At 35.2% G+C, this 17,975-nt stretch overlaps 1 protein-coding gene across 3 annotated transcripts in view; it reads right to left on the reverse strand.

Annotated features, from left to right (window-relative positions):
- LOC135226121 (endothelial lipase-like) overlaps positions 1-17,975 on the reverse strand; it is a 42,592-nt gene that overhangs the window by 13,628 nt on the left and 10,989 nt on the right. Inside the window, exons 2-8 of one of the 3 annotated variants that reach the window (XR_010317175.1) lie at positions 17,660-17,760; positions 17,122-17,230; positions 16,694-16,859; positions 9,021-9,140; positions 7,644-7,754; positions 6,981-7,211; positions 6,197-6,306 (exon numbers count right to left, since the gene is read on the reverse strand). Coding sequence is in view for 2 of the 3 variants with exons in the window: in XM_064265569.1 (XP_064121639.1) it covers positions 5,204-5,311; positions 6,197-6,306; positions 6,981-7,211; positions 7,644-7,704 (510 nt within the window). In the remaining variant the exon portion in view is untranslated. Of the gene's footprint in view, positions 1-5,203; positions 5,312-6,196; positions 6,307-6,980; positions 7,212-7,643; positions 7,755-9,020; positions 9,141-16,693; positions 16,860-17,121; positions 17,231-17,659; positions 17,761-17,975 lie in introns of those variants that run through there. The other 2 variants (XM_064265569.1, XM_064265570.1) reach the window with 2 other exon arrangements.

The following is a 17,975-nucleotide window of genomic DNA, read 5'->3' on the forward strand; positions in this document are numbered from 1 at the left end:
TGCCCTTGTGACAAGTATAATTTCACTTGCAGGCTGATTAATGGAACCTGGTTACAGTATCCTGCAGTACGAGAATTTCACATCGCAACTTCAAAAAAAAAAATCGTTCGTCGCAGCGGACGACTACAGTCAAGTAACAACCGCCTACAATGTGAAGGAATTTCAATGGACTTCTTCGACCGACACCGTATCTCGTCGTTAATCTCGTTTTGATGCGGAACGCTCCGGCGGCTGTGAGATCGACTACAAAAGGGACATACTTCCGACAATTTTCGACCGAAGGATATTCAACTCTACTTTGCTGGCGAAGGACTCGTGCTGGGGATGTTTTTTTATTCATCGCGAACGTAATCGTGTAGCTTAGGATGCAGAGAATAAAGTATGAGCGCAAAAATAGAACGTTGGACCGCCAGGCAAATTTTCCCCTTGTTTTAACCATTGAAAAAGGGCCGTTTCATTGGCTATAGTGATTGTCTGGAACTGTGTAATGGACGAAAAGTTGTTCGAACGCTAGTTAAAAGTGAAGTAGTATAACCTCGGTCATGTCCTATATATATAAAGTATCATGTATCCTATATATAATTTGATCATAATACAGAGTCGAAATATATCTTTGCGTGTACGCAATAGGAATCTCTTATATAAATGATCATAAATAACTGAATCTAAATATATCTTTGCGTGTACGCAATAGGAATCTATTTAAAGTGCGCATATATTCATCATATATGAATCCATATACAATATGTATAAACAAATCAGGTAGCCTATAATCAATCTGTTACCTTTTATCTTACATATCTGCAGTTATTTATGAGTTAGTATATGAATTAATGAATCAGATATATAACATTTAGCATAAAAACAACGAATCAATCAGCATAAACATTAATAATTTTATCATTCATATATGAAAATTTTGTTTATCAGTTAATATGTTTTTATCATATTATCTTCAATTCTATGCAATTATCAGAGTACATTAGTATTTTTTCTGTAGCATATGTATCATTATGAAGGATGAAGTGAAAAAACTGTATTCATTATCTATCAAGTGATCACTATTATTTGTGGACCAATATCATTGTTGTATGATTTTATTACTCGAATCAATTCATGTACACCATGAATTTTTATTTACTTATATATATATATTCACATAGTGTCTGTATCACACTCCTATAAGTCAAATGCAAGTCAAGTTTGAGTAATATTCAGTGGTTGGTTTGTAGCTGACCGAGCTGATGTAAGTGTTTACATAATAAAAAATATGGAATGTTAGTCCATATATATAAAAGTCTAAAACTAAAGAGGTCAACAGATTGCTTGCAGGAATGTGATCAGACTAGAGACGCTAAAGATGACGTATACAATAAGTATGTAGGCTAAGATAACATGCCGTCACCTGTAGTCATTCAATTGTTTATAAACATTAGTCCAAGCTCCCTGCTTGAGACAACTACCGCCTACGTGATCTGTAGCGTGTCTCATTTGATTGTGTGTTCGTATGAAACTATGTCATTTGTATGTATGTTTCATATGTTCGAACTACTGTCTGTTCCTTCATAACTTGTAACAGAGATGGTAGACAGGCAGAACAGAGTTAGTGATCGTCATTAGAAGACCTGTACCTCTTTACCTAAGCTTTATCATGTAGAGGAATAGGATTAGCCATCATCATTGGCAGAAGCGATCAAGCTATCGTTATTAGAAGACTTGTACAATCATACCTGATCTTCACCATGTAAAACTTCAGAAGAATATATAATTTTTTATACTTAGTGTTTTCTACAAGAACCTCCTCACCGAAACCATGAGTTTAACACATCGTCGTAACCAACAAGATAATACCGACTTCGTAAGTGATCTACAAACCCCCAGACACTCCATGAAGATGGAAGTGCAATACCACCGACTTAGCGTAAGATTATCGCTAGTCTAACATTACCTCATAGGGCGCCTTATCATACAAGGCACAAGCCCTAATATATATATATATATATATATATATATATATATATATATATATATATATATATAGTATATATATACATATATATATATATATATATATAGATATATATACATATATATATATATATATATATATATATATATATATATATATATATATATATGATAGTACCTAGATATAAAGGCCTGTCCACAATAGAAAACATTGCTTGGAAACAAAGCATGCGAACTGTCTGCAAACAGTTACTTGGAAACTGATTGTAAGCAGTTTGCAAACAGCTTGGAAACTGTGCAGTAGCCTCTGTATTCGGCTTGGCAGTTTTAATGCACTCGAGGAGGGATAAGAGAAAGAAAAAGTGATGGGTGAGGAAGTTTTCAGATTAAGGAGTGTCACAAACACATGCTCATGTGTACTTATACATGTGTATGTATGCATATGTACACATGTATAGGTACCTGTATATATATATATATATATATATATATATATATATATATATATATATATATATATATATATACAAATATTATATATATATATATATATATATATGCACATCTTCATATGTAATTTGTACATGCACATATGTAAATATGAATATGTGCATATGTATATGCGCATACCAGTGTGTATATGTATATATGCATAATATCATGTACAAATGTAAACGAATTTTTCTGTTAGGTGATGCCTATGGTCACTGCTAAGCCAAAGTTGGTTCTAGCAATTGTCTTAATCTGCTTTATCATTGCCTTAAGGAAGATATTTCTATATGGTCAGAGTCCCAGGCTCCATTGGGGAAATCCTTAATTAACGTCCAGCAGAAACCAGTTTCTAAAGACATGGGAGTCTATGAAATTCCCTGTAGGGATTGAGATAAGTCATACTATGGATTCATAGGAAAATCTCTCTTGGAAGGATTAACTCAACATAAGTGATCAGTTAGATATAGACAACATAGTTTGGCAATTTTCCATCATATAAATAACACGAACCATATCATGGATTTGGACTCAACCAGAATTTTATACAAAAGCAGCTGTCGATACAAACGTCAGATGGTAGAATCTTCACTGATAAAACAACAAGATATAGACAATATCTTCCTTAAGACAACGATGAAGCAGATTAAGACAAATGACAGAACCAACATCGGCTTAGTTGTGACACCAGGCATTACTTAAGGGCATATCTCCCACTATATATTTCACAAATATAACTTCTTTTGTCATTCGCTACTTGACACCGAAATAAAGTCCTTAGCTTTAAACCAGAGTGTTTTAATGGGCCTTTCATACCTGAGATATATACAAATATATAAGTACATATGTATATATGTATTTAAATATATGTATGTATATGCATTTATATATACACATACGTATATGCACGTATAAAGTATATATATGCATACATTATACACGTCTACATATACAAATACACACAGAAACACTGAATGTCTTCCATTCTGGATGGGAAACAAATATGCGGTAAAAAGTGTTTGCAAACTTTGTTTCCCATCAATGTTTCCTAGTGTGGAGAGGTCTTTGAAAACCTTGTCTCCCTTCCTCACAACTCTTCTTTCCATATGACCAAACCATATAAAGACTTCCTGGTCCTTCCTTTCACTTATGCTAACCACTTTACTTATCCAACCATGAATCTCCACATATTTCTTCCTTAAGTTCCTCTTATCTCACATATATACTACACAAACAGTTCATCTCTATAGCCTTCGCCTTCTTTCTTTCATTTGCACTTCAATTCACTTCTATAGAGGAGAATTGGGTCAACAATCCTTTCATACCTTCTCACCTTGTCTTCATAGACACTACAAGTTTCCACAGTCTTTCGTTCACATCCTGGTACCTTTCTTACTTCACTTACTGTGTAACTCACTATTTTTCTCATTCGGCCACCCATTATAAAAGCTTTGTATTACTCTAAGCAATTTAACCTGTATACATTACATACTCAAAACCCTTCACATTGTCTCTATCAATTTCGAACTAATCTGAACTTTTCATAAACATTCTCCTTTCCGAAGAATATTTGTAAAAATATTTTTCTTTGTTTCACATTTTCTCTGTCATTTCTGAACTAATCTGAACTTTTCCTAAACGTTCTCTCTTTCCGAAGAATATTTGTAAAAGATATTTTTCTTTAAAAACCATGTCTTTCTAACAATCGATTCCCTCTCCCAGCACATTCTCACAAATCTATTCTTATTTTGCTCCAGGAAGTCCATATTTGGCCGAAATCCTCTCTTCCTCTGTCATCTATCTCTGCAGTAAAGAACAAATTACATTCATCTTTCAAAGACAATCATAGAGACACAAGTTACGCCAATTCACTAAAAGAAAACTCGTTTTCTCTTTCAGGAAATGAAGAGAAAGTCCGAGTATTCCATTGGTGGATTTGGGGTGAAGGACTGATCCAAGGTCAAGGCTGATTATAACGCTTTTGACCCGAGTGCTCGAGTTCTTCATAGATGCGAGAGAGCAAGACATAAAGTATTATAAAAACTGGATTAGAAGTGTTCTGTAGGTAGAATGAATGGGGAAATAGGATTCAAGGTGAAATATAGTGTGAAAAAAAGCGACGGAGATTTGAATTTTTTCGAGATTGCAAAGAAATATCCTTTTAAAAAATAATGCAGGTGATGAATAGACTATGGCAGTGGCGGATTTAAAGGGGGCCACCTGGTCACGTGGGCCCCAAACCCATGGATATGAATAACAGAACATTGTTTTCTTTCAGTAAATCAGTATTGGTAGGACAAATTTGCTTAATGATTATTTCAACAAAAAACAACTGCACAACAACAAAACAACAATAATAACTATATATATATGTATATTATATATATATATATATATATATATATATATATATATATATATATATATATACGTACGTGTGTACATGTTACACACACATACACACACACACACACACACATATATATATATATATATATATATATATATATATATATATATATATATATATATATATCATATATCATGGTGGCCTCACCATAAAAGATCTCTAGATCCGCAACTGGTCTATGCATGGATGTTACAGCCATAACTAATTTGACAATTTCCACCGTCGATAACTACAGCTATACAGACGTCAGCTAGTGGAAATAAATGCATTAATCTAGCTTCCTTGTGGCAGGCCAAAAATAACATGTGCATAAAATATTCCTTGTACTAAACATACCTGAGTGTCCAAGAAGAGCGCGAGAGGGCCGTGATGTCTTGCTGCAGAAATGAGAGAAGAAGCAGGATATCCGAACGATGTTCTGAAGTTTCCTAGACATGCACCCGTCTTCCCACAATTGATAATAATAAAAAATGAAAATCGAGATTAAAAAATAATTGCTTTGTTGTAATACACTTACAGGCAGCATATTCTCGAACTGTTAAACCGAGTACGAACCTTCCTAGAACAAGCGGGACGCCATATTTGAAAGCCTAATCATGGAACCTTTTTGAAAATAATCTCATTAAGTCTCCCACACCCAAATTTCATGCAAGAAGCATCTGAGTACTAACACAACCTAACCTAACCTAGGGGCATAGCCAAAAAAAAAAAAAACGGGAGGTGCTATATCAGTAGGCTACACATCTCGGAATTTGCCTACCGGCAAGTACCGACGGCAAAAACTTCTACACTTGAAAATATATTTATTTCTAAGGTATTTCTACAGAAGCAATCCGCGGTGGCCTACACTACGGCAATTGACGTTTTCCTATGCTATTTTACTTACTGAACAAGAATTTACAGTAATATTTATTCGGACGACTGTAATTAACCCGCAGGGGCCAGTACTAAAAACGGCGAAATACATTGGACGCCCCAATCCCTAGTGGATGGCGTATCCGCGGTTACGTTCCTTGCAGTTCGTACAGAACTATTCTTTAGAATTAGTACCCTGCAAGAAACGCAACCGCGGGCGGATACGACATCCACTAGGGATTGGGGCGTCCAATGTATTTCGCCGTGTTTAGTACTGGCCCCTGGGGGTTAATTACAGTCGTCCGAATAAATATTACTTAAAATTCTCTTTCAGTAGGTAAAACTGCATAGTAAAACCGCAACTGCCATAGTCTGGGCCGCCGCGGATAGGTACCCTAGATCTACCATTTCTAATTCCACACAGATACAAAAATGTTGCATTTATAATGAAATCAATGAAAGGAAATATACTACCTTGAAAGTACTGTAGTCGGGACAGGAAAAGGCTTGGGCGATCTGATCACTGTTTATAGTCTCCAGAAAGTACTCGACTGATCGAGTGTGGTGGCATATTCGGAGTTTGCCTAAAAGTAAGTTTTCTTGAATTAGTATCGTCTGTCAGTTGTTCTTGGATTGTACATCTGCCGAAACTTTGCGGAAAATAGAGTTAAGGAAATGTTTTGTTATTTTTTCTTTTAATTTTCTTATAACTATGAGCTAAATTTAATGCTCAGTCATTCTATTATTCATTTACTTAGTTGCCCAAAAACTGTTGCAATGTGCTTGGCTCTTCATACATTGAATAATGAAGAGTCTAGTTTTGTAAGAGAGAGAGAGAGAGAGAGAGAGAGAGAGAGAGAGAGAGAGAGAGTGTATGTTACAAGGAGTTACAAGGATTAGGATGTCTCAAAGACTTATTAGTCCATCCGAGGAGACGTCATGTGCTCATTTACCTCTTGGAGTAGGTTTTACTGTTCATTCACAGTGTCCTAAGAGAGAGAGAGAGAGAGAGAGAGAGAGAGAGAGAGAGAGAGAGAGAGAGAGAGAAAGGCACACATTGAATGCTTCCGACCACTTCCCCCAAAATATCAAGTTACAACACACATACACAGAAAATATCTTAAACATTTCAGGCCACTTGGAAATAGAGTAGAAGTAGAAGTAGAACTCAAGTACTACAGTATGCATAGGATCATCACCAGGGCTCCCAGGCCACTTGCGTGCGGGACAGAGTCTCGGTGGCCACGGTGGAACCCACCTCCAAAAATGATGTCAGCAACGGCGTCTATGAAAAAGGGCGCGCACCCGGGCTGTCTTCCGCCTCCATTGACGTAAAAGTTCTGATGCGCCGTTGGAATTCTGTAGCCGAGGTGTCCTCTGCTCAAGCAACCGGAGTTCGAGTGAATGATGTCGACGAAGTCGGCGTCGCCGGCGTCCAAGACTTCCTCGTCACTGACGCATTCGTAAGAGGGCCCGGCCGGGTCGAGACCTGCCAATCATCACTATAAGAAACATCAATGATAATAACAACAACACCATAATTCAGCATAATTCAGCACTAATAGAAAACACATTATTCCAACATTCGTGGATATGCAAACTAGTTCTTATCCGTCTTCAAAGGTATTACTCAAATTTAACTCTAGAAAGTTTAGCTTTTGCGTCAAAGCTACTTCCAGTATCATATAAATATAAACGACAGAAATTTTGTCTATTAATATCACACATTCGTTTTCATACCTAAAATATGTTTCTTCTTGAATGAAAAGCAAACTTTTAAATAAATTCTGAATATAATAAGTATAAATCTTTAAAATTTCAATTATTTCCTAACAAATCAAACAAGTCTTGAGTTTTTTTTCTGAATCGAAGCCAGAGTGAATATTTCATGCACTGCGAGAAGTGAAAGTTGATCACCGACCTGTAATTCTGGCCAGTCCAGGAAACCGATTGCCAGCAATCCCAGAGGCGTGGGCGCCCATGCTGAACCGATAAGGTGGACCTGAGCGCCCGTAAAGCTTGGGTAAGTCTTCTAAAAATCAAAATAGAAAGAGGAAGAAAGTAAGGAAGGAAAAGAAAATCATGAGATGTGAGCAAGCATCTGTTATTGCAAATGTGGTGAACTGGTCATTGTTTACAGTTACTGATAAGTACTCATAGTTAGCTCTAAATTGGGTAAAATCTCCCACCAACTTTTTTTTTTTTTTTTTGGGGGTAAACAAAATAAATGCATCAGAAACCTGAATGCACCTTGGTCCGAGTCTTTGAAAGGTATGTTACGTCCCTAAGGGCGGGACTTTGTGCCTCGATACTTTCTTACCGTAAAGTTTTGTTTTCGTGTCTTGCAATTTGTCATGAAAAATGATGGTTTATCAAATTCCCCTTTGCAGATCATATCCTGCCATGTAGCTTTCAAACTGTTCATAACGTCTCCGAGAGAAAAGAGTTATAGACTTGATGTAGGAGAAAATGAAGAATAATAATATAAAACTAAACTAAAATCATATACAAAAAAACTTACCTAAAAATCTTGTGCCGTACAAGGAATTGAATTAAATTGAATTTAGGATTTAGGCCAAAGGCCAAACATTGAGACCTATGAGGTCTTTCAGCGCTGAAATGGCAACTGACAGTCAAAGGGTGTGAAAGGTGTAACGGGAGGAAAACCACAGTTCAACTATATATGAATCAACAGTTAGGGGGACTGGAAAGTAAGATGGAAGAAAGAATAAGAAAGGCGGTAGTACAGTGTAAAAGGAATGAATGGGGATGCACCTAGGGGCCGAAGGCACGTTGCAAAGGGCCTTAAGTAATGCCTACAGTGCACAGCATGAGGTGCACTGACAACACTAACTCCCTATGGGGTTTGTCTGTACAAGGGAAACTAAAGTCTTCTCCCATAGGTACAGAAAAGGCTGGAAATGGTCTTTGAAGGATGCTAACTATACCCAAAGGTTCCAGATTTGTACTGTTCATACAGAACGGACTGATTGTTATGTCATTAAAATAATGAAACCTGACAAAAATACCTGTCAACATTTGTAAATTCCCACCATTCTCAGTTAAGCCGCAAAACTTGGAATTTCACATCATGTATTCATAAGTAAGCTATTTGCTCATGATGTATAATTGATACAAACGTCAGTGGAAACAATGTGGACAAAATAATTGACACATGAGGAACCTATCATCAATTAACTTAACAATAAGAATCCTTATTATAATACATACCTTATGGAGAGAGAGAGAGAGAGAGAGAGAGAGAGAGAGAGAGAGAGAGAGAGAGAGAGAGACCAACCTTTAAGAAGTGCAGAAAATTGGAAAGTTGAATTCCGGTAAATTTGGAGAATTTAACAGACATGGCGTATGTGGACCTTGAGAGGCTCCCCCAGTCTAGAATGACAACGTTCATATTTGCCTGAAAAAAAATGGGAAATACAAAATGAAAGTTTGCTCAAAACACACACACACATATAATGTATACATGTAAATAAATTCTTCTGTTAAAACAGGATACATCTCAAGTATAAAAGGCCCATTAAAACTCTGGTTTAAAGCTAAGGACTATATTTCGGTGTACTAACTTCCACCCTTATCAAGTAGTGAATGACAGAATGAGTTACATTGGCGAAAATATATAGTGTGAGATATGCCTTTAGATGATGCCTGGGGTCACCGCTAAGCCGACGTTGGTTCTGTTAATTTAAAGTAATCAATCCCAAATGCCCTTATTTCTATGGCGCCTCCCCAAAACTCACAAACATAACATCCCCTTCCGTCCCATAATCTCGTGTGCTGGAGCTTTTAACTACAGAATTTCAAAATGGTTAGCCGAGTTACTATCCCCCTTTTTAGGAACTTTTGCAACAAATTTAGGTCGGCAAATATCCCCGTACATAAAGTAAAACTTCTCAGCCTAGACATTGACTCCCTTTTCACAAAAGGTGTATGTATTAATGTTCCTGAAAAATAAACTTGAACCATTTGGTGACCACTTCCCCATAGAACTGAATAAAATGATGCAACTTGTAGAGCTCTGTATCACTAATAACATCTTTTCATTTGGTGATAACGTTTTTTACCGTCAAAAATTCAGTTGCAGTATGGGGAGCCCACTTAGTCCTGTGTTAAAAAACTAATAAATGGAGTATTTCGAAACAGTAATTATAAACCTTATCAAGCCTACAGATATGATTTGGCTTCGTTATGTAGCAGACATCTTAACATACTGGAAAAGTGAGTGGTGCGATTTTTTGACGTCTCTCTACAAAAATGAAATTCCTTGGTCCCGAGCATAAAATTTAAAGTAGAATGTGAAAACAATAACCAAATCCCCTTTTCAGATGTCTTAATCATCAGAACTAATAACAACTACAAACTCACTGTCTTCAGGAAAGCAACATTCTCACTTTTATACATACATTTCTACAGCTATCATGATATTTCAGTTAAACTTGGTATAGCAAGCAACTTATTTCTTTGAGCCCTGAGAATTCCCTCCCCAGATTTCTTTAAACAAAGAACTTGAAACAATCAGAAATCAACTTATCTTGATAGAATGCAATAATCACATAATTGAAAAAATCGTACATAAAGCAAAAAGCATTTTTTACAAATCCACAGAAAAAAAGGAAAAGGAAAAATGCACGAACATAATCATAATCCCTCACATGGATAATTTACAAGAGATCACACAAGCATTAGGCCAACCCAATCCTTTCATCTTCACTTATCTGAACACACTGGGGAAATCCTTAATTAATGTTCAGCAGAAACCAGTTTTTAAAGACATAGGGGTGTATGAAATTCCCTGTAGGGATTGTGATAAGTCATACTATGGGTTCACAGGAAAATCTCTCTCAACAAGGTTAACTCGACATAAATGATCAGTTAGATATGGACGGCATAGTTTGGCAATTTTCCATCATATAAATAACCCAAACTCGTCCCGAATTTTATACAAGAGCAGCTGTCGATACAAATGTCATGGTAGAATCTTCACTGATAAAACAACAAGAGAATAGGCTCAATCTTTTCAATGGAGCCTGGGACTCTGACCATATAGACAATAACTTCCTTAAGGCAACGCATAGTGGTGAACCCAGGTATTACCTAACGTCATATCTCCCACTATATATTCTTGCCAATGTAACTCCTTCTGTCATTCACTACTTGATAAGTGTGGAAGTTAGTACACCCAAATATAGTCCTTAGCTTTTTAAACCACTGCTTTAATGGGTCTTTTATACACACACATATATATATATATATATACATATATATATATATATATATATATATATATATATAATATATATATATATATATGCCTAAAAAAATCACAGTATATGTACGTGACTTCACTATATAAACGAATACCACAGGAAAATAATAGGCAGAAAGTCAGTACCAAGCACCTTCGCCTGAATAAAGTCGAAAGCGCTTGGTACTGACTTTCTGCCTATCATATTCCCGTGGTATTCATATATATATATATATATATATATATATATATATATATATATATATATATATATATATATATATATATATCATATAGATAGATTGATAGATACAGAATCTACTGGTCACTTTTTACCAGATACATATGCAACTGTAATAGCCACGATGCCCTCTTAACTTCTTGAATTCTTTGCCCTCTTTTGGATACGCTTTTTTAAAGATCCAAGTTCAAAGAAATTTTAGAAGAAATTGTGATGTCCGGTGGTCAGGTCGGCAACGTGACCTCTTCGTGATTATGGGACCTGGGCTCGATTCCCGGTACTGGTAAACTGGACATCAAAATTTCTTGAAAAAAAAAAAAAAAATCCTTTGAAGTTTGATCTTCAGGCTTTGTAGTGGACAACAAGCTTATCCAAAAAAGCGCAAAGAATTCTTAAAGAAAGATAAGAGAGCATTGTGGCTATTACCATTTGCATATATAATTATATATATATTATATAATTTATCTATCTAATATATATATATCATATTAATATATATATAATTATATATAATATATATATATATATATATTAAATTGAGTATATATATATATATAAAGCGAATAACCACAGGGAAATGGATAGACAGGAATCCCAAGCGCTTTCGTCTTTATTCAGACATCGTCAAGGAGCTACTAAAAGTACCAATCGGAGAGGAAGGCCTCAGGTACAAAACAAGATCAGGAAATACCAGATGGTTAATTCTATCTTTTTTTTTCTTTTTTTTAAAGGGTTTTAAAAACGATTCGTGTCTTTTTTTTAAAATTTTTTTTGGGAACTTTTTTTTTTTTTTCTTTTTATTTTTTTGTTTAATATTCCTTTTGGTTTTTTTAATTATCAAAAAGGGTAAAAATTAAAAGGGATTAATCCACAGGGATTTATCGGATATCACAAACGGTCCAAACTTAAACAGATTCTGAACCCTAACCGAAATTACAACGTATCTTTACAGTCCAAAACATGATAAAAAACTGAATTATATTAATTTTTGTTGCTTATATTTATCTACAACTTTTTTCATTATGAAAAGCATCAAGTTTAAATAAACCCAAGACTTAAAGAATTTAGAAACATTTGCTATTATTGGACTTGATAAAACAAGCTTCAATGATATTCCTTTTGTTAACTGTGTCATTACATGGGACTAAGGTCTTTTGCTTGACTCCAAGTTAATAGGATGGTCTCTAAACTCTCTAATGTACAAAATAATGCAAATTCGAATATTGACCCAGTCTCACAGAATATTGATGTTGCTTTTAAAGGGACGCTGTGAAAGAGATTTCGTACCAGTCGTTCCGGTAACTAGATTTTGTCATCCACTTTTTGTGCAAGGAAGTTTTATAATATGGCAGCCTGGAAGATCTTTAGGAGACTTTTTGATTACTAAAACTCTTGAACATTAATATTACTGAAAACAACATTTTATGTTAAAAATAAGCTTTAAAATTCTAGGAATATCTAAAAACCTTTCATCAAATAAGGTAATTTTAGAATGTTATGCCTTACTAAATTCAAAGTTTGTTTTCATTAGTTGAATAAAATGTTTTTCTAGCTCTTTTCCATGCCACAATTCACAAAAGTACCTTGGGTATTTAAGTTTCAATGCAATATCATAAATAGTTTAATTTCAGCAGTCAATTAAACTGGGCGGGGCTACAGACACGTAAAGCCCTTAGGAAACCATCCCAGAAAAAAAAACACGAGAATTTAAACATTTTTGATGGTTGCTTGGAAGTAGTAATGAACAAAAGAGGCAATATTAGTTTGATTTTTCGGGAAAGACTGAAAAAGGGTGAAATTCTATCATTTCTATGGACAGTTACATCAAGAAAATTCAAATTAGAATTTCTTTCTTCCCTCTACAGTAAATTTTTATGAGAAGGGACATTAAATTATTGAAGATTATTTAAGGAATTCATGGAGGTTTTCGTGAACTGGCCAAATATAGAATTATATCATCCACGTCTCTAAACCGAAAAATAAACTTTTTGGGGCTAAAAATTCTTGGATTAAGCGTTTTGTCTCAAAAAATTCCATGTAAAATTATTGCCTAAGGACAGGAGATAAGGGATTACCCATCGGCCATGCCCAAACTTTTGTACAAAAAATTTACTATCTTTGAATACATATCCATTATGGGAGACTAATGAGATTTTCTACACTTAAGGAAATGTCATGACGCTCTAATTCCTCTTCCAAATATTCAAGGAAGTCATCCTACAGGGCAACTTTTTGTAAATTAAAGAGACAACAGTCAAAACTTAACCATATTAAAAATCAATAATTCAAATTTGAAACTATTCAACTTTGTTTATAAAATCAACAGTTTGTTATTTAGAAAAAATTGAATCAAAACCTATGCCCTGATGATATCAATATTTGTAAAGGTAATTGGTGTATGGTGCCTATGAGTAAACCTTTCCCCTCCCCCAATGGTACCCGTGATATTTTGTCTCCAGGCTTTTAAGAAAATTAAAGAAGGACGAAACAGTGAACGGTGACAAAAGCAGATAAATCTAATTGCAGTGGTAATTATGAACATAAAAGTGGACTATAAATAAGTAAAATAATGACATTGCTAAATGACACTGATTAACTTCTACGAAAACTGAGGTTCTGACCCTACCACAGGGACAGTTAACTCCCATTTTAATAAACAAATTAAATCCATTTTGAAGGGCTTGGACCATTTAATTAAACAGTTTACACCGCAATGCGCCTCCCCTTAACCTTTACAGTGGTGGTTTCGTCAAAGAGACTTCATAAAATCAATAACCCTATCAGACCAATCATTAGTTCAGTTGGGCCACCAGTTTCGCTATAATTTAATTAAAATGGCTCGGCTTGGAAAAAAATTCTTACTCCTTTCGGTAGGAAATATTTATATTTCTAACACGAATGTTAAAAACAACTGTTGATTTTATTAAATAAAAAATTGAAATAGTTTAAATTTGAATTATGATTTTAATATGGTTAGTTTTGATGTTGTGCTCTTTGTATTTACAAAAGGTGCCTGTAGCTGACCTTACTTGAACTCATTTGGAAAGAAGGAAGAATTAGAGCGTCAGACATTCCCTTAAGTTGTAAGAAAAACAAATCCTCATTAGTCTCATCAAGGGTTATGTATCAAAGATAGTAAAATTTTGTTTTTTAATGGGGAAGAATTTTTTTGCTACAAAAGTTCTGTTGCATGGCCATGGGTAATCCCATTATACTCCTGTCCTTAGCAATATTTACATGGAATTTTGAGACCAAAAACTCTTACCAAGAATTTTGCCCCAAAAAGTTATTTGGTTTAGGATACGGGTGAGATGAATATTATTCTGTATTTGGCCCCATTGGGCCCCCCACAGGGGTTCACGAAAACCTCCAAGGAATTCCTTAATAATTCTCAATAATTTCGTCCCTTCTATAAAATTTATTGTAGAGGAGGAAGAAATGAAATTCCTAATTTTGAATTTTTTCTTGATGTAACTGTCCATAGAAATGATAGAAATTTGCACCTTTCAGTCCTTTCCGAAAATCAACTAATATTTGTTCGCCTCTTTTGTTGTTCATTACTACTCCAATCACCATCAAAATGTTGAAATTCTCTGGTTTTTCTGGGATGTTCCTAAGGGCTTTTACGTAAGGTCTGTAGCCCGCCGTCAGTTTATTGACGCTGAAATTAAAAAACTATTTATGATAATTGCATTGAAACTTAAACACCCCAAGGAACTTTTGTGAGATGTGGCCACGGAAAAGAGCTAGAAAAACATTTTATTTCAAACTAATGACAAACTTGAATTTAGTAAGCATAACATTCTAAAATTACCTTCTGATGAAAGGTTTTTGTTTAGATATTCCTAGAATTTTAAAGCTTTTTAACATAAATGTTGTTTTGTCAGTAAATATTAAATGTCAAGAGTTAGTAATCAAAAATTCTCCTAAAGATCTTCCAGGCTGCAATATATGAAACAATTCCTTGCAAAAAGTGTGATAAAATCTCATTACGGACAGACTGGAAACCAAATCTCTTTCACCAGCGTCTTAAGCAACATCAAATTCTTGTGGCGAACTGGGACAAATATCGAATGCATTATTTCGGTACATATGAGGAGATTTGAGACCATCCTATTAAAATCTGGAGTCAAGCAAGAGCCTTAGTCCCATGTAATGACACAGTTTAAAAGGAATAATACATGAATATCTTGTTTTATCAAGTCAAATAATAGGAAATGTTCTAAATTTAAGTCTTGGATTTATTAAACTTGATGCTTTCATAATGAAAAAAGTTGTAGATAAAAAATATAAAGCAACAAAAGCGATTAATATATTCAGTTTTACATGTTTTGAGACTGTAAAAGATACTTTGTTTAATTTCGGTTAGGGTCCAGAATCTGTTTAAGGTTTGTGACCGTGTGCGATATACGAAATAACCTGGATTATCCCTTTTTAATTTTTACCCCTTTTTTTTTTTTTTTTTGATAATTAACCATCTGGTAATTCCTGATTTCTTGGTTTGTTTTTACCTGAGGACCTTCCTCTCCGCTTTTGTACTTTAGTAGCCCTTCCCTTGACGATATCGAATAAAGACGAAAGCGCTTGGATTCCTGTTCTATCATTTCCCGATGGTATTCGCTATTTATGAAGGTCACGTGCATCTACTGTGATTTTTTAAGCATAATATATATAATATATATAATCATAATATATATATACTATATATCTATATAATATATATATAATATATATGTTGTGTGTGTGGGGTGTGTGGTTGTGTGGGTGTTGTGTGTTTGTGTGAAATTCACTCTCTCTCCGAATAAAACACAGAACGATGAATTTATAAGTAAAAGCAAGGATTCGTCACCAAGGTGAACTCGAACCACCGAATGGTTTGTAGGACAGAGCCACACACCACCACACACACACACACACACCACACACACAACACACACAAACCACACCACACACAAACATATATTATATATATAATTCTATCTATATTCTAGATATATATATATATATATATATTTACAAACGGCTCTAGTGTGGGAGCGCTACTGCTGGGTGGCTACCATGAGAGGTTCAAGTCGATAGCGACTCTGTCGTACTTATTGCCTGTCGAATTCAGGTTTTTTTATTTAGAGTCGATTTCGCCCCACCGTCACCATGATCGCCGATTGGTACGCTTGAAACACGTAGCTGTTTGTTGCATTTTTGTCACATATACCATAACATTTTATTAAACTCTCAAATATTAAGCTACAGATATTGTTCAATATCAAATGTGAGCCTAAACGACATTTGTAGCGTAATGTTTGTGAGTGTGAAATTGTCACTGTGTATGTGACAAAGAAAAAATATATAAATACGTATATCTGTACATATGTTTTATTAAAGTGCCAATTAAAATTCATGTGAAAAAGTATTCTCTGAACTGAATCATCAATTCATCTTAATTTCGATCAAAAGATTCAATATCTACCTTTCTGAGGAGTTCGTTTTTCATAGGGTAGACCCATAAGTCCGCGCCCCCTTCCGCCCAGCCATGCGTGATGACTGTCAAGGGCAAATTAGGATCAAAACCGGAACTGTCGAGACTCTCGCTGTCACCCAGCTTCACTAGGACTCCTTCGTCTCCCGGCGACGCCCTGGAAAACTTCAGTGGTTAGTAGAATGGCTGAAGCAGCAAATAATCATCGTTCTTGAATGGCTGTTTTCCAGTCAGCAGTCACGAATTCATATTCCACCTTTTACATTAGCCCCAGGAGAGAGAGCGAGGTAACTGGCATCTTTCTCTTTTCATAGGGCATTGAACAGCTTCCACCAATTTTGATTAAGTGCCTTTAATTTTCTAAGCAAGAGAATTATATTTCACAGCGTAGGAAGAGTAACACGCCCTCGTCCGCTTACCTTGTGTACAATAGAAATTTAATTTCATGATTTCGGGACAATAAGGGTTTATCGAGCCAAAAGAAAATATTGGGGATGTTTTGACACGCACAGTTCCCAACCTCGTTGACTGAAAGAGTAATCAGAGGGATTCATTAATTGTAGAAAGGAATAAACAGTTCAGTAATGTAGTCAGTTGATTCCTCTAACACAAATCTATAATGTACTGCAGATGCGTCAGCTTTAATGTCTGGTCATGTTTCAGTTTATTCTACATTGCTGAAATGTAGTGGGAATTATCGTGAATTACTATGACAAAACATCCAGAAAAAGGATCACCGAGGAAAACTCAATCAGGTGATCAGAAAGCACATCAGTATATGGAAATGGACTAAAACATTGGAGACATGGAAAGACGTTTTCTTAATGTATGGTAAACTAGAACTCTTAAGAGATGTACAAACGTTTAAAGCGAATTTAGTAACGGAGGGCGACATATGATAAGCTCCGAGAAGCTCGCAGGCCTTCTCTGTTAATGCCTAAAAGGCATCGAACCTACCTGGCGGGATGAATAGATGACGCAGCTTGGGCGATGATTTTATTCTTCCACCAAGCAGGAGCAGGCATATAAAACGCAACAGATGCATCCTAGCCAGGGCTCTGCAAGAACATCGTCGTCAGTAGCACATATTATAAAGAAAAACCCTGCATACAATGACACAAAAGCACATTTACTCTAATAAACGCCTATGAAATACTGTAATCAATGTCTATAACGTACGTCAGCTTTAGAGTAAAAGTTAACGTTCCATAATTAAATCTTATTCTAAAGTGCACACCTGGAAAAATAGCTTTTAAATTTTCGTTGATCAAAA

The sequence above is a fragment of the Macrobrachium nipponense genome, chromosome 14 (genome assembly GCF_015104395.2).
Source record: "Macrobrachium nipponense isolate FS-2020 chromosome 14, ASM1510439v2, whole genome shotgun sequence".
Classification (NCBI taxonomy): domain Eukaryota; kingdom Metazoa; phylum Arthropoda; class Malacostraca; order Decapoda; family Palaemonidae; genus Macrobrachium; species Macrobrachium nipponense.